Here is a 24,352-nt window from a genome sequence, read left to right as displayed (position 1 = left end):
TTTAACAAATGAATTAAGTGCAGAAATATTATCAAAGCATATAGCTTTGATGGGACTTATGAATATTTAAGTCAGGAACTCCCAAATGGGATATTTTTCTTTGATGTCTTAGTCATGAGAAGAAAAGCCGCATTAATATGAAAAACCTCATAACAAGCAGCATGACAAAGATAAATTCATAAATGTTAAACCCACTAATTGATATAGACCAATGAATCTGACCCTCATAGCAAATTGGGAGATGTTGGTACGTGTGGGTGGCCATGCAAGCATAACTCTTTATCCGAAAAAGAGGCTTCAAGAGGAAGCTTCCCAGGTTTCGAAAACAACTCCTAGCTGCTAAATAATTAATCGGAGTTGTCTTTCAAACTTTCAAATCGGCAGGCAAATGTTGCAACTATTGAAGGCCATTCAAGCTCGCGAGTCTACTATAATAGAAAGAAACAGTAAGCTCTCAGCCCTATTTGCTTGCGGGCTCTTCGCCTTTCGTCAAGGCCCTCGCATCAGGCCCTTTCTTTGAACCTTCCAAGTGATCATAAAATAAAGAAATGGTTAATATATTCAAGAGAATTACGTATTTACAAAATACCGTCTCAATTCATCCTATTTCATCAGATCCGGGACGTGATATGGTTCATCCGTGAGTTAACGAGGAAGGGAAGTCAAGTGATCATCGAAAGAGGGAACATGATGACAATCCGATCTCATTTTCCCAAAGATTAGAAGCCTCTTGACTGACGTCGCAAGACATTACAGCGCTTACCTATGTTGATGGGCTCGTATCCAGATAGCTTACAATCTTCTCGATGATAAAAGTTCTCATCGCCTCTTTTTCATTTTGGAGCGTTAGGGTAGAAGATGAGGAGGCTTGTTTGAACGGCCCAGCTTCCAGGGAGCCGGCGTGAGGATTCTCCTTCCACAATATTAGCTGCAACAAGACCATTCATCCCAGTTGTGCATGAAGCAATCAAGTCACGTGTACCATATTTTTCTCTCTTAATATTTATCTTAATGTATATTAATATTTATCACTAAAAGGGTTTCTTAGAGAGAGACTATATTGTTATCCAACGGGTAGAAGATAACTATCAATCTCCTAGGAAAAGAGGGTCACGTTCTCAGAGTTCCCAAGAGGAAAGCCAAACATTAGATAACAACATCCTCCCATCCTTCTTTAAGAAGGGTTTCATGGCTATGGAAAGGAACACAGAGTTCTCAATTGTTCTGGTAAAACCTGATCTCTACGATTCACAGTCTTACGATATTGCTTTCGATTCCTGAGACTTTGACTAGTTCATTTCTTCCCATAAATAATTCAACAAATTTGTTAAAGTAGAATATGCACATCCTGAGGCCAGGGTCCATGCCAGTTAGCCAAACTAGCATGCCAGTCACATAACTCTACTGTATATTTGCATTTGAGGAAAAGATAAGCGATTGTCTCTTCATCCACTTTGAAAAACATGAAGACATTCATGATAATCATTCCCCTCCTCCGTAGTTGGTCCATAGTAAGCACTCTTCTATAAGCAAGGAGCCAAAGGAAGGATATGACTCTGAGTGGCACCTTACACTTCCAAAATTTGGCAAGGTACTTTTCATCCTCAAAGTACATGTCCCTCCATATCTTTTATAGAATGATTTGGTGGAGAACTGTCCTCTCGTTTCAAGGCTCCAAATGAGCCTATCCTATTTCCACATAAAGAAGTGGAAGCTATATAGAGCTTCTAGCAAAACCGAATATTGATATGCAACCAGGTGCATTGAACAGTTACATTAGATGGATATGAAAGAGCACTTTTTTTCTCTATAAATACAAATTTGTTTACTCCTTCTGAGTACATAATTTTCCACCAATCCTAAGTGTTTGACAACTTTCTCTCTCTTAAAAAAATAGGCAATTCTGGTGCTCTAGATCTCGCAACACTTATGCATTTATATTGGTGAGATAGTACACACAATCTTCTGCTTCTTGAATCTCATGGATAAATTTGACTAGAGATCTTAAATGTCCATTGATTCATACCAATAAGGGGAAAATATTGCCTAGTGACAGTGATTTACTCATGATTAGAAATAAAGAGATTGGAACTTTCTTCTTGCTTATATCTCTTATTATTTGCCCGTTTCACCCACATTTCCAACAAATACTCCCTACCATTTATAGAGAAGAGAAATTTTTCATAGATATATAAACAATCAAATATGTCCATCAACTCATGAGGATGCCACAATCGATCATCTCATGCTCCTATTATTTTTCCACATTGTCATGCAATCAAGTTTCAGTATAAAATCCTTCCATATCTGATATTTTAAAACAACAAAAATAGAAGCCTAAAGCTCCAAGATAAATGCGACTTGATTTATTGCTTTCATTTTATTTGAACACTCTTAAACTTTTAGAAAAATGTTTTGATGGAACTAGAGCCCAATCAAAATAAATAAAGCTTCACCTCAAAATTCACGAAAATTTCAAAGCCCGTTGGAAAACTTTCAAATTGATCATCTCGGCCTTGACTGTGTGGTCTGAAAAAAAGATTCAAGATTTCAACGCCTAAAAATGGTGTATATTGTAACACATTATCTAAACCGTCCATTTCGGCTTAAAAAGATCTACAAGATCTATATTCTGTACCATTTTTTGAGCTTCAAATTTTATAGTTGGCACTAAAAATTTATTTTAAGACCATCATGGAGATTTTCGATGTCCAAAGTGCTTTTTGGAAGAGAATTCGAGGTGACATTGTACTTTGTTTTCATGAAGCCTCGGCTTTATAGAAACTGAATCCAAACTTTTATTGAACCTCCATTTAAATGACATAATATTTTATTCATGAAAGTGTTATTCTCTTTGAAAAGTTCTTCAATGTTCTATTATTATCTTTTAATAACTAAAATATACACAATGTTGCCTCATTTTTTGCCTATTAATTAATGCTTACCCCTCATCTCTATTATTTTTATGTCAACTTTTCTGTGCATAATTCAAAATGTATTATTACTTCCCTTTGATTTTTGAGAAATTTGTTACTCTTTTATTTTAATTGTATATCTTGTACTCTTCCATTGTAAAATCATATGATTATTTAAACAATCAATTATTGCATATCAACATACTCCCCTGTTGCATATTTTAGTTGCATATGTTGCATTATTACTAACATTATTACTCTTTAATTTTGAATTTTTTTCATAAATAAGAGGGGGAGAGTTCTTATTCATAGTAGGAATGGTACTCAAAACCTTACGTTGTGATGCCCTACTGCTAACTACTTAGCCTTGAGCACATTCGGTTCTTTAAAAAAAATAATGTACAAAAATATGACTAAAACGTATCATAATGAATGTTGGTTGGTTGTCAAGTCTCGATAACAGGCTAGCAATGGGCGCTAGGCCTGACCAAGCCCTAAAGAACTAACAAATTGCAGCCAGCGCCAAGAAAGGCCAGGCCACAATTGCCTGAGAGCACCATGGCCTGACCTAGCCCACCCATGTTCCTTCTCCTTATTTTTTAAGTTTGAATCAAATGGGCTCGGCCAAGACCAGGCCTATAAGTACACGAGCCAGTGCTAGCGTGGCCCATTGCCATCCCTAATCAATATGTTCTTCAATTTAGGTCATCCTACCTACATTGTTTGGGATTTGTAGCTCTCAAGACTTATCCTATTTATTTTGATGTAAAAAAGAAAACAATACGGAATATAAAGAGGGCTCCACTTCAAAGACTTTCATAGGAAAAACTTAGACCGAGTGCGTGAGCCCAACACCACACAAAAAGTTTGGATTCTCACACTAAGAAACCCACCATTTTTTATTTTTTTTGGAAAATGGTTTGATTGGGCTGCAATCCTTTCAAAATAAGTAAATCATCACCGTATAACATATCGAAAATTGCAAGTCAAGCATTGGAAAACCTTTACATCGATCATCTCGACTTGAACACTATGGTTATGACAAAAAATTGGGATTCCCAACTCTAAAAATAGTACATACTGTAACAAATTATCTAGACAGTACATTTTGCCTTAAAAATAAGTGTTCATAGATCTGCAAACTCTGTAGTATTTTTTGGGTTTCAAAATTTATTGTCCGTGTTAGAAATTGATTTTAGAGACATCAAAAAGATTTCCGGCATCAAAAGTACTTTTTGAAAGAGGATTTGAGGTCAGGCTTTATTTTGTTTTCATAAAACCTAGGCCTTGCAAAAACCTCATCTCTTTGGTTTTTTTTTTTTTTTTGCTAAAAAATTAGATTCTCAATCTAAAATTCCATAATTTATCATGCATTGTCTTAGCACGTGTAAAAAGCAGAACATGTGACGCCACGGCATAGAATCCAGTAACCTAAAAACTCACACGTGCCAAGCCACACTTCCAAGCCAATGGGTTAAGAAGGCTAAACCCCTTAAATACCTTGCCAAAAGGCTAAACCCCTTAAATATAACGTTAGATAACGGCTAGGGAACAACGTGCTCTCCTCCATCTCCAAGGTTTGAAAAACGGAAACTGTTTTCTGTTCCGTTATGCTTATCTTTGGCAGTTGTTCATTATAGTCGAAATTGCCAAGAAAAAGGAGAAATAAAAAAAATATTATAAACGCAATAAAAGATGAAGAAAGTGAAATAATGGATATTTCAAATATTATTCAAATTTTCTGATTAAAGTTTCAAAAATAAGGCGCATTCGAAAGGCCTAATATTGAAAATAAGGGCCCGTTTGGATAGTTCAACGCCAGATGCAAGTGAGTGCACTAGGAATGGTCCTCCTCAGTTTTATAACAGTAATATCCGCTATTTACGTAAAATTTGTTAAATAAAAAAGATGAACAAAAAGGTGTAAAAGAGGCGAAATGGAAAAAAAAAATTGAGATGGGTATTTTGCTAAAATTGCAAAAAAAAAATTGAAATTTGAAACATAATATTTTATTTTTAAACAGGGAAATTTCAAAACAGGAAATATTATTCTCCATTTTTTAGAATTTTTAATGTCTAATACTAAAATCCGATATTGCGGCCACTTCCCTTGTGTAACGCCGTTTATTGAAAATGGAGTTTAAGGAGATTAGGGGCATTACTAAGGACCCCATGCAAATATAGTTGCATTTTTATACCAAACAAAACCCAAGAGATAGGGAAGATGTAGAGGGCTAGAAGAAACTGAATTTTGATAGGAGCTCTAGAGGGCAACAGGCACTGGAGGAGTTACGAGGGATGAGGTTGCAAGGTCTTCACATATTGATGCCCGTTGCGATAGTGCAGTGCTATAGAGGCATAATTTAAATCACATTTGCAGCGAATTAGATGTTTATTCACTTATTTAGTGACCACCGAAGGTTATCAGAAGGGGATTTTTATAATATCATGCTGTAGTGCATGGGATTTTCATAATATCATACGTTAGGAGGTGCAAATTAGTTCGAGTATAAAGGTTGAAAAGGACAAAAGATATGTCCAAAAATACGTGGTTCGAAGTATTTTGAAAAGATACGGCTATTTATGGTCTCATTAAGAGTATGATCTTAAATAGAGCAAAATGACATACCAAGATTCATGAAACCAACCCTAATTAATTAAAAAAAAAATGCATTGATGATGATACTATGGTGCATGGGTACTACAAGGCCATCATGGAACTTTTCATAAATTTTCGATGAAATCAAACATAAAACAATTTTAGATGAAATCAAAGATTGGAGAGAGGGAAAGGAGTTGTAATAAACACGTGTAGATATATGGTGATGAATTTTGTGCATATACGGTGATATGTCTATAAATTCTAATAAATGAAAACACACTGTTATCTGTTAAAAGCAACATTCTTTTTATGTACCATTTTTATTCGTCGAGACCCACACGATATTCCATTTTTTAAACTGGCCATTACTTGTTTTTGACAGTCCTTGTTCTAAAAGAAGAGCAAAGCTCATGTCCCCTAGAATTTCCGTTATTATCAAAGTCCGTCCAAAATTCAAAATTTACGCTCATACTCGATCTTTTGCCTTTTTTGTTTTTTTTTTTTTTTCTTCTAAAATTGGCATTTTTCAGGTACCAAGGTAATTTGAATTTTTTGGATATTCAAAATCCAAAAATTCATTCGCCCCATTTGTTTCATAATTTCTCTACAGAAGCATAGCGAGTAGCATTTTTGGATTTTGAAAATCTGAAAAAATATAAAATAATAATAACTTTTGGATTATAAAAATCCAAAAATGCACCTTGAAAAAAAAAAAATCCATTAACATTTTCGAATTTTTCAAATTTGGAAATTAGAAAATTTCAAATTTTGAACATCCGAAAATGCTCTTGAAAAAAAAAAATTCTTTTTTTATTTTAAAAAATATAAAAATGTTCATGGAAAAACATTGCCAACAAATCACTAAATTTTAGAAATAATCAAATTTAGATCTTGAAGCTTCGAATTATGGGCTGTTTGACAAAATGGGTACAAATGTAATATCAACAAAATATTTAGGTAGAATTTAAATAACATACGCATAAAAAGTAGGGAAAACTTTATGTACCTCCCCACTATACTTCTCCCATCTCCCACTGCCTCATTTGAATGAGCGACGGAGATGCCCCAATCACAATGTCTATATATGGTTTTATTTTAAAAAAATTTATTGAACATTTGGACACCAAATTGGGGGTGTCCATTCCTCTTTAAGCTCGCACCTGCAAAAAATATATATCCCTAAAAGCTTTAGGGGTATTTTGATTATTAATTTTTTATTTTTTATATTTAGTGTGGCGCATTGTGATGATGACACGTATTAAATTTTATATTCATATGATTAATAGAAAAAATTAAATATAAAATACTCTAAGATGTTATATCTGGATCACGTCAGTGGCTCACTAGCGACATTTTGAGACAAATAACCTCAACCGTCCATTTAAATTGGACACTCGATAAGAGAGGAAGTATACAAGATGCATAAGGCAAGAATGTACAAAAAGTTCTCCCAAATGCGTAATTCCTTCTCGAAAGAATTACCTATTGTTTTCAAAGAACGACCGTTTTTCATGTCATGTTACCTAGTGTTTTAAAAAACGGCGAGTCGCAATGGACTCGCTCGAGTCGACACGGGAATCGGTTGCCTTCATGTTGATTCTAGTGTAATATAGGTAATCAGGCGTGTCTAGAGAAGAATAGTTGTTTCTTAACGATATGCTACAGTGAATAGGGCGAGTGGACACGGTTGCTTACAGAAAAAGCCATTTTTTCCACCAAAAAAACTATAAAAATCCAGTGTTTTTATCAATAATGGAGAGAATAATTTTTTAAGTCTATAAAGCGATGATTGGGCTTGGATCAAACCTAAGAAACAAATTTTATGAAAGAACTTTGGGGATTTTTTAGCGGATTAGGGTTTCCTGCAAAAAGTCAATTTTTGTGGCCGTTCATTATCAATTTGATCCCCTTTTTTTTGCTGAATGATCGTGGTAGAATATGATTTCATCAAAGTAAGGTACAATTATTTGTTGTTTTATATTTAAATTTTATAAATTTAGTTATTTGAGCTCATGTTCTTCCTTTTTCACCAAAAACTTCATCAAATTTCTTTGTTTTTTGATGAATAATAGAGAGAAATCACTATTTAAGTACTAGATTGTTAATTTCTTGCTAAAATTTGGGGGTTTTTTAGTGGATTACAGTTTTTCATCAAATCTCGATTTCTGTGGTTGTTCGTCATCAATTTGATCCTTTTTTTATTGTGGTAGAACAAGCTTTCATCAAAATTAAGTACGATTATTTGTTGTTCTATATTTTAATTTTATGAATTTTGTTTTGTGTAAAAAAAAATTGAGCTTGTGTTCTTCTCCTTTTTCAGCAAAAAGTTGTTTAACTTTTTTTTATTCAATTACTAAGCTGGTGTTTCTTTGTGATTCCAATAATCTGGTTTTCCCTGCATTCTACTAATAATTTTAGGAAAAAATGGACATTTCTTATATTTAAAACTATGATATCTATTAAAAATGATAAATATGATATTTATCGGAACAATATTTTTATTGAATTTAGTCATATTTATTTGTTAATGTGGGAATTTGTTGACATTTACTGTTATTTGTTAATAATTATGTTGTTTAGTATTTTGCATCAGTAAAATTGATATTCATCAGTAATATACTAATATAGTCAAATATTCTCTCAAAAAAAGCCTTACCCTCTGCATCTAATTCCACCCGTAAATTTTCCTCGCAATGTGTTAAAGAAATTCTTGAGAACAACTAAGTTACTATTGTATTAAGACATATCTAATAATTTCATACGCTTGGTGGCCCATTTAAAACCAATTAGGTCTCCTGTAATTCACTCCAAAAACTCAAAAATCTATTTCAAAGAGGCAAACAAATGGCTAATTTGGATGCTAAGTTCCTCTTCTTCGTCCTCACCAGGTCTCACACACTGTTGCTTAGGTCGTAGAACCCATAGACCACAAGTACTTGAAATTTTCAAGAGAGAGAATGTACAAAATGAGATGATTCTATGGAAATAAAAAGAGTGTGTGAGTATTTTTTCCATCTCCTGCCTCTGATTGTCTGTTCAATTTAGAGTTATCATTTCCCAAAAAATGAGGCACTTTTGAATACTGGAGTGTTTAATGGAAATCTTGATTAAAATTTAATGGCATTTTTTCTTTAAAATTTTAAATAAACAGGCTTTCTCCTATAAAGGTAGGAGCATAGTTAAAAGGGGATTGTTCTCTCTCTCTCTCTCGAAAAACGATGAGAAACTTGCCATGAAAACCAAGGTGCTTGTTTCAAGCCCCCAAATCCTAATCCTATATGGGTTGTGTAACTGTGCAATGACCTTGGATCTTTTTGTATTCAGAGAAGAAATCAACAACCTGCAGAACTCAAAAGGCCTAGCAATTCCCTGGATTAAAAGCCATTGAATCAGATTCCTCTCATCTCAATATCAATAGCGTCATACTGAGTGGAGATATTTCAATGAGAAAGAGTTCACATCATTCATACTCACCTTAAACTCCGTAAGTCTGCCCTTGTTAACCTCAAGCTCAATCACTGGATCAAGTTCTCAATCTCATTATTAGAACAAGCCATTGAGAAAGAAACCTAGAGTATACCTCGAATTCATGCAATTTTTAGAGAGATAAACAAGCCGTTGGTGCTCGCAGAGCATTGGGGAGCTTTTGAGAGAGATGAGAGAGGGGGTCGATAGATAGGGTCAACACGAGATGAAGAATATCTTCTTTTATTTTAATATTAGATCGTATTTTAGGACTTGTATGCTTTATTGTAATCCATGCATGATGATATACTTCATCCATGATAATTATATGTTTCTCCTTTTGTATGATGTAAAATTAATGGTTAACAATATTTCATACAGGGAATGTACATCTCAAGATTCGCATATTGATGCAAAGAAATGAAAGCTCTTAATGTAGTACTCCAATTTTTTATTGGATTCCCAAAAAACAATATAATGATTTTCATGTTTTTTTTTTATTTTTTTAAAACCGAATCCAATCGATTTGACCAATTTCTTATCCAAAACACCGATTCACAAATCAAAATGGGTTTTTGGGCCGATCCGGGGCACAGATCCGTTTTTTAAACCAATCCTAATACCATTAAGCAAACCGTCAAACCACATCCAAAGCGGGAGGCATTACCACGAAAACGAACGTTATTTCGGCCATGCGCCCGTTATCTTGAAACAAGGCCCGCCCTAAGCGGTTGGGCCAACAATTGGGCCGCTAACTGTGACGAAGGACCGAGCCCACCATTCCGACGCCGGAAAGCTAACACACGGCGACCACAATGCCCGGCGTTTGACGTCACCACCGTCCCTGTTGTTCCCCTGCAACCGTCTCTCTCTCTCTCTCTCATTGTCTGTCCCGTCTTTCTTCCCTCTTTCTCTCTCCTTTCTTATCCTCAGGCCCTTCTTATCTCTTCTTTCTCTCTCTACCTCTATCTCTTCCTTTCTTCTCTCTCTATATCTCTTCCTTTTGTTGAGCCATTGGGGAAGCCTAGCGCCGGGCGCACCCTCGCCCACTTGCGGTCACCGGCTTCTCCGTTATCTCTTCTCCCTCTCTCTCTCTCATCGCATGATATTATATAATAATACCAACTTCGTTTCCCCTTCTCTCTCTATACCCAACATCTTGTTTTCTAGGGTTTGCAGAAATGGGTGAATACCTCTGCAACCGAAGGCTGATTTAATGGTGGATGTGGTTTTGGAATTTTTCGTCATGGGTTCTTAATTGTAGATCGTTCTCTCTCTTAGGACCCAGATCAGTGGATTACAAGGAATTAGCAGGGGTTATCTCTTTCTTCAATCGTCGTATTAGGTACTTTTCTCTCTTCCATTTTTGTGGGTGCTTTTTCTCTTGACATATTGTTGGATTTGGGTTTGTTATCTATGTGAAGTGTTCGGTTTGATCTCTCTCTGCGAAAAACTTAAAGAGTACTTGGCTTGAAACTTTTCTCGTTGGGTTTCTCTTTCAGTGAGCAAACTGGTTTTGGGAAAAAAAAATCTCGAAAGGTCATTCATGGGGATTGTAAAGTTGGCTTGTGGGGTTTCTAGAGTTACTGGTGAGCTGTCATCCATGGCTAGTCTTTCAAGCGAGGATGAAGATTCTCGAACCAGGAACTCAGCTTCTGATGAAGAAAACAATATTGATTCAGGTGGTGAATCTGATGCTCTGGATTCATTTGAATTGGGTGAGACAGGTTCTGAATTTTGCCAATTAGGCAACCAGAGCTTTGCCATTCCTCTTTCTCTTTATGAACTTCCGGATTTGAGCTCTATCCTCTCTGTTGATACGTGGAATAACTGCTTAACCGAAGAGGAACGATATAACCTTTCTCAGTATTTACCTGATATGGATCAGGAAACATTTATGCGAACCCTAAAAGAACTTTTCTGTGGTGCCAATTTCCATTTTGGGAGCCCATTAACAGAGTTTTTCAATAGATTGAAAGGTGGGCTTTGTGAACCTAGGGTTGCTCTTTATAGACAAGGGTTGAACTTGTTTCAAAAGAAAAAACACTACCATATGTTGAAGAGATATCAGGACTCCATGGTTGGGAGTTTGTTGCAGATTAGAGAGGCTTGGGAGAAATGTGGGGGTTACAGTATTCAAGAGAGGCTTCGGCTTCTGAAAATTCTTAGAAGCCAAAAGGGTTTGATGAGCGAGAGGGAGGAGGATTCAAAGATGCATGCTTACGAGTCCGAGAGTGACACTTCTTCAGAGGAGGAATCGAGTGATGGCCTGGTTTCGAGTGCATGGAAAAGGAGGGCTAATGATAAGAAGCATCGATCAACTGGGTTTCCTGCAAAAACTGGGCATCGATCTTTGATAACCATGAGACCTTCAGTTGATGTTTCTTATAGAGGTGAGGTATCCAAAGAACCAGAGAAGCATGGGAAAGTGAACCCAAAAGGGATTTTGAAGATTGCTCCAAAGGTTTCAGCTAGAAACACTGAATCAAGTTCATTCAATTCATTGGGAAATCATGGTGTTGAGAAGAAAACCAGACCCCAAGTCTCACTTTTGTCCCTTCCTCAACAGGATCGTACAGTTGGATTTGACCCAACAATTGGTTCTCGAAGAACCAGGAGTCAGTTCAGATTGGATGAAGCAACAGAGCATTCTAATGAGATGACTAGCCAAAAGGTTCGGATTGCCCCAAAGCCTAGCTCTCTCTTAAAGAGCAATGTTTTAAAAGTGGGGAAAAGGAGTGAAGCTTCAAAGAATCATTACACAGAGGTTGTGAGGCAAGAAGGGAGCCCTTTCAATGGGGGGAGGTTGGGAGAAGAGGACTCCGAGAGTGGCATTGATTTGCAACTGTCGTCAAAGAATGGAAAGATGCATTCCAACCTAAAGCCAAAGAAGGCTAGTGAGATGTTGGGTCCTGAAGGTTTTGTAGTAAACCCCAATAGTTTGAGGAGTTCTTATGATTATTATGATAGAGATGGTGGAAAGAAAGGCAAGGCTTCTGATAAATTCAAGTCGGTGCTTGAGAATCATGTGGCACCGATGACGGAGAGGGCTCAGCCAGTAAAGGGGATCCATGTTAACTGGCCATCAAGTCGCCAGTCCTATCGATCAAACATTTCACTTGATGATCATGAGGAGGCACAAGAAGGTGGTTTTTCGACAAAACTTAATGAGTGGGGGTTGAGAAAAACCAAGAAATGGAAGATGGGGGAGGAGATGGTTCATGACTTTCTAGAAACAAGTAAACCCACTGGAGGTTTTGACTCTTATTTTCACTCTGATCGAAGAGCTAAGCATTCATGGGAGAAGAGTGGAAGGAGGCACATGGAGGATGGAGAAAGCCCATCGAATTCTTCAGAGAGTTTTGAGGAAGACGCAGAGGTGAGACCTTCTACGAAGAGGTTGAGTCATGGGGGTGGCCTTGTGGAGGATAACGTCTCTTACTCTTTGAAGAAAAAGTCAAAGTCTAAGATTGGTTCGAGATATATGAAGAGGCCTATTGAGTCTGATTATTTGCGAGATCATGGCAGCAGATCTTTTCAGGATAATGATCGTTTTGGCCCCACAAAATTTGGAGATGACTATCCCAAACAGAGCAACAAATTGGGCAGAAAGGCTCAGTTAGAGGGATACTATGGAGAAAAGCCAAATATGCCATTTCGTAAACCCTTCTCTGAGGAGACAAAGAGGAAGGGGAAGACTGATTTTAAATATACAAATGGGCCTAGTGTTTCTGATTTCCTTAATGATGATGTTGGGGTTGATTCAGATGAGGATGATAGAACACATATGGGCAAATCAATGAGGAAGAGCTATCAAAAAGATGAACAGGGGAGCTCTCGGATGGGATTGCTCGAATGCAACTCTTCAAAGAGAAAACAAAAAGCAAAGGAGGAATCAAACTACTTGAGCAGACCTGATGAGTCCACGAATTACCTTGATGACCAACCTCTTCCAAATGATACCTATCTCGTAAAGAAGCAAGGGAAAATCAAGGCAGAGGTTGGAACTGGTTATTTGGGTTCGGACTCGAATCGTCCGGTTAGAGGAGCAGCTGATGAAGAGCCTGAAGCAAAGCTGGTAAAGAAGCCTTCTGCTCTGATCACGCCTTCAGTCCACTCTGGCTTCTCATTCTCCATCATTCACCTTCTCTCAGCTGTTCGAAGGGCAATGCTTACCCAAGTCACTTTGTTTGTTCAGAAGCACTCTGAGAGGGGTGAAGGGAGGCAGAGAACAAAGAAGGAAGAGCAACAGGGGTTTAATGGGGGAGAAAATTCTATGCCTTCTCTCTCTTTTCAGGAGATTGTTAGCCGTGTTAGCACAAACCCTGGAGACCCTGCTATTCTGAAAACACAGGAGCCCCTTCAGGATCTGGTCAGAGGGGTATTGAAGTTACTTTCATCGAAATCAGCACCATTAGGGGCAAAATCCTGGAAACCACTAGTCCTGTATGAGAAACCCACAAAGGGCTGGTCTTGGAGTGGTCCAGTTTCATCGGACAATGGGTTAGTAAATGAGGAAACTTCCCCTGAAGCTTGGGGTGTTTCCCATAAGATGCTCTCAAAGTTGGTCGATGCATACGCCAATTGGTTGAAAAATGGGCAAGATACCCTTCAGCAAATTGGAAGTTTGGCTGCTCCCCCTTCCCTTTTGATGCTACCCAATTTGGATGAGAAGGAGAGATTCAGAGACCTGAGAGCCCAAAAGAGCTTGACCACGATAAGCCCAAGCTCTGATGAAGTGAGAGATTATTTTCGAAGGGAGGAGCTTATAAGATATTCAGTTCCCGATAGGGCTTTTGCTTATACAGCTGCTGATGGTCGAAAATCAGTGGTTGCTCCTTTGAGAAGGTGTGGTGGGAAGCCGACTTCTAAGGCGCGTGATCATTTTATGCTGAAGCCTGATAGGCCACCCCATGTTACTATACTCTGTCTTGTGAGGGATGCAGCTGCTAGATTACCAGGTAGTATTGGCACAAGAGCAGATGTTTGTACACTAATAAGAGATTCTCAGTATATTGTTGAAAATGTCTCAGATGCGCAGATAAACCAGGTGGTGAGTGGGGCATTGGACCGGTTGCACTATGAACGTGATCCATGTGTGCAGTTTGATGGGGATAGAAAGTTATGGGTTTATTTACACAGAGAAAGAGAGGAAGAGGATTTCGAGGATGATGGGACTTCTTCTACGAAGAAATGGAAAAGGCAAAAGAAAGATGGAACTGAGCCCTCTGATATGGGAAATGTAAATGATGTTGGTTACCAAGGAATTGGTGATCAAGTTGCAGGTGGGTCTTCAATGGGATATGATTTCTCCACTGATTTCAATGTTGAATCTTCGTCCATATATTCAGATGGTAAAGAGCTTGGATATGCTGATTTGAGGACAAGCATGGATGATGGCATTGAGCCTTTCATAGATTCAGTTCCAGGTGGCTTGCATCAGGGCCATCCTATGGGTTGGGAGGTTCTACGGGTGAATCCTATTCGTCGGGATACAACCATGCAGTGCCATGATAGTTCTGCAAATGATGATGTTGATGATGATGCATTTGATAGAGATAGACCTGGTGGATTCTGAACAGAAGACTTTAATGTGAAGAGCATATGGGGTATGACTTGTTGGTGATTTTTGCAGTTCAAGGTATCTTTTCAGAATTCTTAATGCGTCTTCTGACTTAGTTGCTTCTTTAAGAATTTGTGATAGGTTAATTTGGAAAGCATGTATTCTACATGTTATCCATGGAGACTACCCGTTAATATGAACTGTTGTTTCCTTTTTTTATTCTTTGCATCTTTTATGATTGTCAATGTAATTTTAGGTTTTTAATAGAGTTATATGTAGTTCTATAACTACCATTGATAAATCTTTGTTTTAATGCTGTAGAGGAAAGACAATATCAAATGTTGTATCTTTCCACAAAGGGGTTTTGACATAATGAATATTATTCAAATTTATATGTTTTCCTGCTCTGGACCCTTTCCAATAATGATCTTGTTGAGGTTTTTAATTGACAGGGAACTTATTGCTTCAACCTTTAATTTCTCCATTGGCATTTTCTAGGTGATAATGCATGCGTTTACTCTCATGGTGGGAATTTGGCGAGCCTTATTTCTGAGGCCTAGCAAATAATTGCGTACTACAATGTTATACTAAGTCATGCCATTAAGGTAACACATGCATTTTCCTGGTGGGAATTTGGCGAGCCTTATTTCTGAGACCTAGCAAATGATTGTGTTCTACGATGTAATACTGAGTCATGCGACTCGTACCATTAAGATTTTTTGCCTTGTTTCTGAGGCCTAGCAAATAATTGTGTTCTACACCCAAGCGCAACATATGTTCATAAATGTTCAAAAAAGACCATAAAAGTCTACTCTACAATATCCTCTTTTCCATACCCCATAAACCCTTTCATAGCACTTGAAACTGAACCTTAAAACAAATTAACATTAATAGAAATAAGGAGAGAATCCCAGACAAACCATGGAGTTTTCACACTGATAACCACGCTTCGGGAATGATGCGGAGCATGTTACCATCCTGAAGCTATTGGAGTTGCCAAAGGTAGTTCAGGACATGTGCCTCTGCTCAAATCACCAATTTGTGGTTGGCAGAGGCCAGCATATGGATGACCTCCAACAATTTGCACATGTCTGCAGCCCTAATAAAGAAACATGTAGAGGATAGCTGTGAAAGCAGATGGTAGAAAGGTGACTTGGAGGTTGACTCAGATAGGGGATCTTAAGAAGGTGACTTAGAGGTTAACTCGCTTAGGGTATGGTATGAAGCTGTTCGCTATCATCTTGGCGAGAATGAGTAGGAAACATAGGATTGGAGTTGGGGGATTGGCCAATTTCATGAAAGCAATGGACACCTGTTGATAAGGGTTCTGGAACTTCGAATGACAGTTGGGTTTCGGACCAAGTGAGGGAGGTGAGCACCCATTATGCACTTGTTATTGGGCGTACTGACTCTGTGAATCTGAGTATGATCAAGTGGAATGCAATGCACAGGTTCTTTCCCTCTTCCTCTACTTCTCTCGTTTCCTCTCATGATACCCTTCTGAAGCTATAAACTAATGTAGTCAAGGAGTACGGGAAAAAGCAGATGGGGATTCTGAGTGTTAAAGCAGGAAGCGTAGAATCATTGGTGACTGTAGAAGGATGGAAGGAATCTCCTTGGATTTGTGCTAACGAGGCTCTGTGAGGACTCTACTCTAAGTTTAACATTAGCCTTCAACACAAATCCTGTAGACTTGCAATGCACAAGATTTGCTTCACACTTAGCTTGTGATTGGTTGAGATTTCCGGTTTATATGCTATATTCCTCTAGCACCGACCACAGTCCCCACCACAAAGATCTACTTTTGCAGTCATGTATATAGGAGTGGCTCTTGGGTCTCAATAAAGATCAGAGATGGAGACTGCAGTGTTCTTTGTGCACCCATGCATCACTGGTTCAATAGATCAAGCATTGGCTCTGCATGGATCCTTGCTTCCACAAGCATTGATCCTTATATCTCACGGATGGAAAGTGGCGTTGCCTAATAGCTTACAAGACTAATGGTACTGTGGTATCCCATAGTCAACCCATCCCCCCCCAAGTTGAATCGTCAATGACCTTTATAGCTCGTTGGAACATCACATTTAAACCCTGTAATATGGGGACTTTCTTCATGAGCTTTAATTTAGGTGGGCTGTGCAAATCTTAATCTAATAGGTAATTGGGTGGTTTAAAAAACATTAAATGCATTTGGGGAATATCTGAATTCATGGGCGAGCTTCGAGAAAATGAAAGTGTAGTTTAGCAATTTTTACTATTATTTCCCAAATCTGACATGTTGGTTGGGGGTTTGAACACTATAGATCAGGTTCATTTGGTCGAAGTGGGTTCCACAAAGCAATCATTGTGTCATGCAAGGCATTTATAGCATTAACAAAGGTGTAGATTTTAATTGCAACAAATTTTTTTTTTTATTTTGTATTTATCACTTTAAATGCAACAAAACCGCATGAGGCCGAGAGGAGGCTTCATGCTTGTGCACTTGGAATTCCAAATTCTATGTTGTGCCTTTGTGATAGAATGTGATTTAAAGGAAAAGTTATTCGCTGCAACGTCCATCTCTGAGATGGATGTTGTACAAAACCCATGGGGGCTAAAATGAATTTAGATGGTGTAGAAATTTTCCTTAAAAAAATCACATTTGAAATATTGAAAATTTTATTTTATTTTCATTGTCATCATCATCTTAACCTAGATCATGAATCCCTAAAATTTTGGATTAAAATCTATTTTTAAGATAGCTTTATGTGGGGGCCCGCATATGTACAGTATGAGTCGACTGACTCATAGAAACCCCATCCTTACCTGAAAAGCAAGGTTATTGTGGTGCTTTTCGTGCATATTAACTGATTCAGTGTTTTTTAATTGCAAAAATATTTTTATTTGGTATTTTATTTATATTAGCACTGAACCTGAAAGGACACACTGCTATACCCAATTAGAATGCCAAATTCCATGTTCTGCCCTTCCCAAATAATCTGATTTTCTCTGAAAGCAAGGTACTTAGCAATGTTATTCTCATTAATTAATTCACGGTTTTTCAATTGCAAAAAATTCTTTTTTATCGAAAATATTAGTGTTATTATATGAAACTCAAAGATCGCCTTGGAATGCCGATTGTCATGTTTTGTCCTCGCAAAAGTATGTGATTAACTTTGAAAGTAAAGGTAATAGTAATTCTGTGCGCAATGGGTTCTGTACAATGGACATGGTAATTGATAGATTTATAAAATGTGAAATGTCTACATCGAAATGAATACTGAGGACACTGGTAAACATGATGAGAGCAATATGATAATTTTCATAAAATTAATATTTTACCCCTGAAAGAATGGTGATATGTGTTGATGAATGAGGGCAACAAGGTGATTTCATTTAATACTGATTCCTGAGGATGGATGATGCACTATACAGATGTCTCAGGTAATAGAAGGTGAAGATTTAGTTTCAGGGGAAAGTACTTTAGGAGTTGAGGTATGCTTGGATGTGATAAGTGCTTAGCGGGATTGAAGATTATGGATTACCATGTAAATTGCCCATAGGATTGCTTAGTTTATGGCTGTACTGAAAGCCCTTTATGCAAGCGAGGATGACTGCACAAGCTAAAATGGATATGATGGCTACTGACACATGGATCATAGATAAAATATGAGCTCTAAGAGTATGCACGGCTACAATCGAACCATTGGGTATTATAGGGCTTCACAACTTTGGACTATTTTAAAGGTCCATATCTATTATAACAGTGAGTATCGGTTATGTAATAGAAAGAAAATGACCACTCTTTTGGGTATTCACTTAATCTTATTAGGTGTGGGCGCTTTTCTCCTAGTGTTCGAGGCTATCTTCATCTAAGCTCTCAGAGTATGCACGGTTACAATTGAACCATTGGGTATTATAGGGCTTCACAACTTTGAATTATTTTAAAGGTCCATATCTATTATAACAGTGTGTATCTGTGACTTACTCCTACGATCCACATACACTTACAGAATCAGTCTTTGCCCCCGTGTTCGTGGGTATGATAACCAAGACCACCTGGTGAATAATAGAATACATAATTTAACAAACTCAATTGAGGCATAATATATTATTATGTAAGCATTAAGTTAATAAATACAAAAAAGGTTACTTCGAAGATGATCTTAAAACAATTTGAAATTACAATTCATCATAATTTATAGTTCCACTTCCATAAAATTACCTGGTTATCATGAGAGATCTCTGCTTTAGAGAGAGAGAGAGATGTGAAAGGAAAACTTATGTATCTGGAGTCTATTTTCCCAGGGGTGTTTCCTGCTTTTGTAAGGAACTAAGGATTAAGGGTTGACATAGATCTAATGCTATTATTAAATCAAACAAAAACGTAGCATTAATTGGGTGTTAATACCATGGATGCTTCTAACAAATTTATTTTATACGGTATGGAATAGTGTTATGAACGTATGATCCATTATATTATCAATCACCCTATGAATCAAAAGCAAGGAACACTTCCTATTCACATGGACTTTCCTTCTCTCTCCAATTTGGTAAATGTTGCACACTTTTAGCAGTCTTCTTGGTTGTCTTTGACACATTTCTTCACATTCCTTTTTTTTTTATAATGTATTTAGCGCTCTCACTACAGAAGGAACTTTATATGGGCCTCATCAAGATGGTGTTTCTGTTGCTATAACTGGTTGAGTATTTAATGCTGTAATTTGTAGGAGATTATTTTTGTGTTTCTTGCTTCCATTAAGTTGATGAATGTGTTAATAGGAATCTTTTCAACTGAATATGTTTTCAAAGCAATATTCAAAGCAACTGGTATATGATTACTGTTGGACAAAAAAGAATTAACTGTGATTGTATACGATGGGCAGAACTATCTTTTGATCTTTTGTTTAGGACTTATTTGTCTTATTTCGCGAAGAACAGTATTGTCCATAGTCTGTAATTAGGTTACAACTTAATATAAATAAGAGTTGTGGAGGTCAAAATAGATGACCATGCCACTGTCTTTCTCTCTATCTCTCACATGCCTCCCCCTCTCTCTCTCTCTCTCACATTTCTTTCTTTCCTCTCTTTCTCTCTATAGAACCTATCCTACTCTTCTCATCTCTTTCTCATGTTCTTGAGGAAAAATCTCCAATGGAAATTATTCATCCTAACTCACCCATGTTCCTGTACCTCCCAAGGTGTTCAGTTGTGTATATTTTGTCCACATCCTTGGTCCAGAGGGGGACAAGATTGATGCTAAGCTTTCAAATGTATTTTTCTAAGATATCCATCCCATCAAAAGGGATACAAGTGTTATGATCATATTACCAACGTTTGTTATGTCTCCATGGATGTTACTTTATTTGAATCAGCGCCTTACTTGTCCTCTACAGTCATGAGTGCTCTCTTCAGGGGGAGAGTAAGATACATTTTAGTGAGAAGAGAGCACATCAGTTGTTCCTCTTCCTATTCCCACACCAGTTTTATCTGACGAGAATGGTTTATCTGAAGGGAATGATGTGCATCCAGAAAAGGAGTTGGAAACATATATCAGGAGGAAGGAAATGGTACAACCCGAAGTTCGAAGTGACTATACTTTAAATGCTAACCCGGAGTCCAGAACTACTCCTGACTCAGGTAATTCTTTCACCCTCTCGAAGAATCCTAATTTGGACTTGCTTATTGCTATTCGCAAGGGTATACCTTCTTGCACTTAACATCCCATAGGAAACTCTATATCCTACAATTCTGTCTTCCTTTCATCATGCCTTCATATCTGCTCTGTCTTCTGTTGTAATACCTTCATGTATTGCAGAAGCACTTTCACAACTTCAATGGAAGGCTGCCATGGGTGATGAGATACAAGCACTTGAGTGGAACAATACATGGAAATCACCAACATTCCTAAAGGGAAGAAGGTCATAGGATGTCGGTGAATATGCACTGTAAAATACAAAGCTGATGGCATCATTGAAAGGTATAAAGCAAGATTGGTTGCAAAAGGTTTCATTCAGACTCCCAGTATTGACTACCAAGACAATTTTGCTCCTATGGCCAAGTTGAACATTGTTAGGATCATTCTTTCACTAGCTGCTAATAAATCCTGGCCACTCCATCAGCTAGATGTTAGGAATGCATTTTTTCATGTAGACATTCAAGAAGAAATCTATATGGCAATGCCTCCTGGTTTTCAGATTAAAGGGGAGACAAAAAAGGTGTGCAAGTTAAAGAAGGCGATATATAGACTTAAACAGTCTCCTAGAGCATGGTTTAAACAGTGAGGCATTGTTGAAATTTGGGTTCAAAAGGAGTCAAGCTAAATCATACACTCTTTGAGAAGAAGAATACTGCTGGAATTATTGCCTTGATAGTGTATGTTGATGATGTTGTTGTGATAGGGGATAATGTGAAGGGCATTGAGGATCTTAAATCTTATTTAAGCAAAGTGTTTGATATCAATTATCAAAGATTTAGGACCCCTTAAGTATTTTTGGGGAATTGAAGTGGCGAGACCAAAGAAAGGGATAGTCATCTCCCATACAAAATGTGTGTTAGACTTGGTAACAAACGGGGATGTTAAGATCTTGACCTATGGATACTCCTTCAGAAGTCAATCATAAACTTCATGGAGAACGGGGAGAGTTACTCAAAGATCCCAATCAGTATCAACGAATTGCGGGCATACTTGTATACCTCACGATCAATCGACCAGACATCTCTTATGGAGTTAACCTGATCAACCAATTTATCCATGCACTACATAAACCACACCTTGATGTTGTGTACAAAATACTAAGATATCTCAAGTCTGCACCAGGGAAAGGGATGTTTTACTCCAATCGCAGGCATCCTAATGTTGTAGTTTACATTGATGCTGATTGGGATGGTTGCCAAACTGATAGAAGATCCACAACTGGTTATTGTACTTTCATTTTGGGAAACTCGGTTACTTTGAAAAACAAGAAACAAAATGTGGTTGCAAGATCAAGTGTTGAAACATAATACAAGGCAATGGCTGACACTACATGTGAAGTAATGTGTATCAAAAGTGTTCTTTTTATTTGGAGGTTAGAGTTAAGATTGCCATGACTCTATATTGTGACAATGAAGCAACCATTCATATCATGGAAAATCGTATTTCATGAAAAGACTAAACACATTGAAGTAGATTGTCACATGTGAAGTCTAAAGATCAGCTTACAGATATCTTCACCAAAGTTGTTGGACCGAACAAATTACATGATATCATAAGCAAGCTGGGCATAATTTATATCTATACATCAGCTTGGGGGGGAGTATTGGAAATAAAAGAACTAAGCTTGATTGTATTTGATGGGCAAAACTGTCTTTTATCTTTTGTTTAGGACTTATTTGTCTTATTTCTCTAAGTAAGGATGATATTGTCTATAGTTTGTAATAAGGTTGTGGAGGTCACAATAGACCACTACGCTACTCTCTTTCTCTCTATCTCTTATGCGTCTCCCTCTCTCTCTCTCTTCTTCTTCTTTTTCTTTGTTTTCTTTCCTTTCTTTCTCTCTTTAGAACCTATCCAACTGTTCTCTTCTCTTCTTTAATTTCAACTATTACTCCCAGCATGATCCACTCCTGTCTTCAAACAGAGGAAGGAGGGGTCTCCAAACTACTGCCAATTTTGCTTGGTTGCAAAACGTTCCAATGGGCACCAGCAACCTGGTGGCTCTTTAAAAGATGCGATGTTTCTTCGATTTAAGAACTGCTGCAATCCTTTCAGCTAGAACAACCTCCCTAACTTTCTTCCTCTTTCTGTTCTTCTTAAATCCCCTGTAGCTGCCTTTTCACCCCCCATTACTCTTTGTAGGTATTTCTTATGGCTGACCACCTAAAGCCACCAAGAGACAGTGGTCCTACGACCATAAAATCTAGGGTTAAACCCTATGGTCAAACCTAGGTTAAAGGGGTTAAACCTAGGCCATATTTCTAGGGGGATCAATTGAATAAATTATCAAGTTATAGTTTTTCTTTTTTAGTAAGTTACTTCCAGCTTTGATATTTTCCTTTTTTTTTGGGCAGTTTCTAATTTTTTAACAAGGGTTAGCTTCTAAAATAATTATAAAGGAATCAAGATTCATAGGTTTGTTGATCTTAATTGGTGTTCCAGTTAGAGAAATACGGACATGCAGCCCCTTGTAGGGCCTATGCCAACTCAATGAAAATTTGCGTTACGAGATTTTGGAGAGATTCCACTTTGAGGAGAGATTCTTCCTTGCAGCCTTTTAAGATGATACCTCCCTGTCATTGTCTTGGTAGAACACTGTACAAAAGGAAGGGTTTTTCCTTTACACACCTCCATACGAGTAGTTTCTTTATGTTATTTTTCATGTATATATGATTCTCTACAAATTAAAAATATATGATGATGATTTGCATTGGTAATGGACACCACATAATTTTGATGATGCTCTTGATAATCATGGGTGTGTTACCTCAAGGAAAACCACATCTTTAATAGCAGGTATATAATTTTATGAATACCACTGATACCTATTTCTAGCTTTTTGAATACAACTGATTTTTACTTCTATCTTTTTCTTGTTTATTTCAATAAAATCGGTAAAAGGTTTCACATTGAACTTAAATAATGTTGCCAGTGTGATACATACCCCTGAAATTATTCTGGTTTTGTGTTAGGCAGGAATCCCGTTGAGCACCGGGCTGTGAAGATGCTCTAACGCAAATACCTAATGTTTATTGAGGAAGTATTTTGTTCTTGCGACATTGAACATGTGAAGGGGTCAAAATTTTAGGTAGTTCCAGTTATTTCTAGAAGTTCAAAAGTAAGTTTTGATGATATTTAAGAACTAAAGTAACAGAACACTAAATATGTAGAAATTGATGCTTTCTGTAGGACCTAAGGTGAAAATTTTGTTGGTAGAGGTGGTTCGATTGAGAGCGGCACATTTGTACATTGAAGTTGGGGAGCCATGTGTATATTTCTTTTTCTTTCTTGCGAAATTGTAAAATAACACTTCCTGCTTGTTGAGGCCAAATGCTTATCCAGTGTCGACAGTGTAACGGTTTGCTTTGTTCTTTGGAAAAACTTTATGAGGTTGAGGCTCTAAACAATCAAACTAAGGCACACCTCAAAAATTCAACAGAAACTTTTTTTTGATGCCTAAAAACCCTTAAATCCGATCATCTTGACCTTGAGATACATGAAGATTAAAAAAATGGACTTCGTCTTGTAAATAGTGCATCTTGTAATGCATTATGTGGGACCAATTTTCAAGATTTTCAAGTGTTCATATATCTGCTTGATCTACACTACTTTTTAAACTTCAAATTTTTTAATTAGAGATAAAAAGTACATCTTAAAGCCATCATAAAGATGTTCGGTACTAAAATGACATCTTTTGATAATATTTAAAGGTGCGCCTTACTTTGATTGTTTAGGGCCTCATCCTCATAAAGCACACCCCTTGTTCTTTTGTTATGAAATGCATATCTTGGCAAATCATTTTCATTCATGTAATTGTTGTATTAGCCTGAGAATTGCTAGAATATAAGAATTATGTGGCATGAGAGAACAAGAAACACTGCAACTGAACAAGAAGAAAAAAAGAAAGTGGTGCCAGGATATGGTTATTGGTTTTGGGGAGAGAACCAATCTTGTATTCAACATGTCTGTTGCTTTTGACTAACCCCAGTGATATTGGAAACCTTCATTTTTATTTTTATTTTTATCATTTTAAATGACCGTGTTTTGGTTTACTGTCTTATTGTGCATTTTTTCATTTATGAGTTGTAAATTATCCTTATTATGGGTGCATTTCCGTTGTATCTTTAGATA

At 37.2% G+C, this 24,352-nt stretch overlaps 1 protein-coding gene across 14 annotated transcripts; it reads left to right on the top strand.

Annotated features, from left to right (window-relative positions):
* Window positions 1-9,706: 9,706 nt before the first annotated feature.
* On the top strand, window positions 9,707-23,574 carry LOC18423569 (nuclear factor kappa-B-binding-like protein). 14 transcript variants are annotated; one of them, XR_016060716.1, is made up of 4 exons: window positions 9,707-14,622; window positions 20,038-20,163; window positions 23,198-23,309; window positions 23,411-23,574. XR_016060716.1 is itself a non-coding variant. In XM_088873727.1 (2 exons), the coding sequence occupies exon 2, from the start codon at window positions 10,528-10,530 to the stop codon at window positions 14,557-14,559; it is 4,032 nt and encodes a 1,343-aa protein (XP_088729853.1). In that variant the 5' UTR covers window positions 9,727-10,326; window positions 10,484-10,527; the 3' UTR covers window positions 14,560-14,951. The 14 variants fall into 14 exon arrangements, 1 of the variants encoding a protein (XP_088729853.1); XR_016060718.1 differs by lacking the exon at window positions 20,038-20,163 and adding an exon at window positions 15,043-15,149 and having other exon boundaries at window positions 23,194-23,309; XR_016060712.1 differs by adding an exon at window positions 15,043-15,149 and having other exon boundaries at window positions 23,198-23,574.
* The last annotated feature ends 778 nt before the right edge of the window (window positions 23,575-24,352 follow it).

The sequence above is a fragment of the Amborella trichopoda genome, chromosome 8 (assembly GCF_054954075.1).
Source record: "Amborella trichopoda isolate Santa Cruz 75 chromosome 8, AtrichopodaSantaCruz75HAP2 v2.0, whole genome shotgun sequence".
Classification (NCBI taxonomy): domain Eukaryota; kingdom Viridiplantae; phylum Streptophyta; class Magnoliopsida; order Amborellales; family Amborellaceae; genus Amborella; species Amborella trichopoda.
The sequence above is the reverse complement of the archived record's forward strand: the minus strand, read 5'-3'. Positions and strand labels throughout refer to the sequence as shown.

Excerpts from the sequence above, each read along its gene's own strand:
- LOC18423569 (XM_088873727.1), top strand. The coding sequence starts at position 10,528 with ATGGGGATTGTAAAGTTGGCTTGTGGGGTTTCTAGAGTTACTGGTGAG.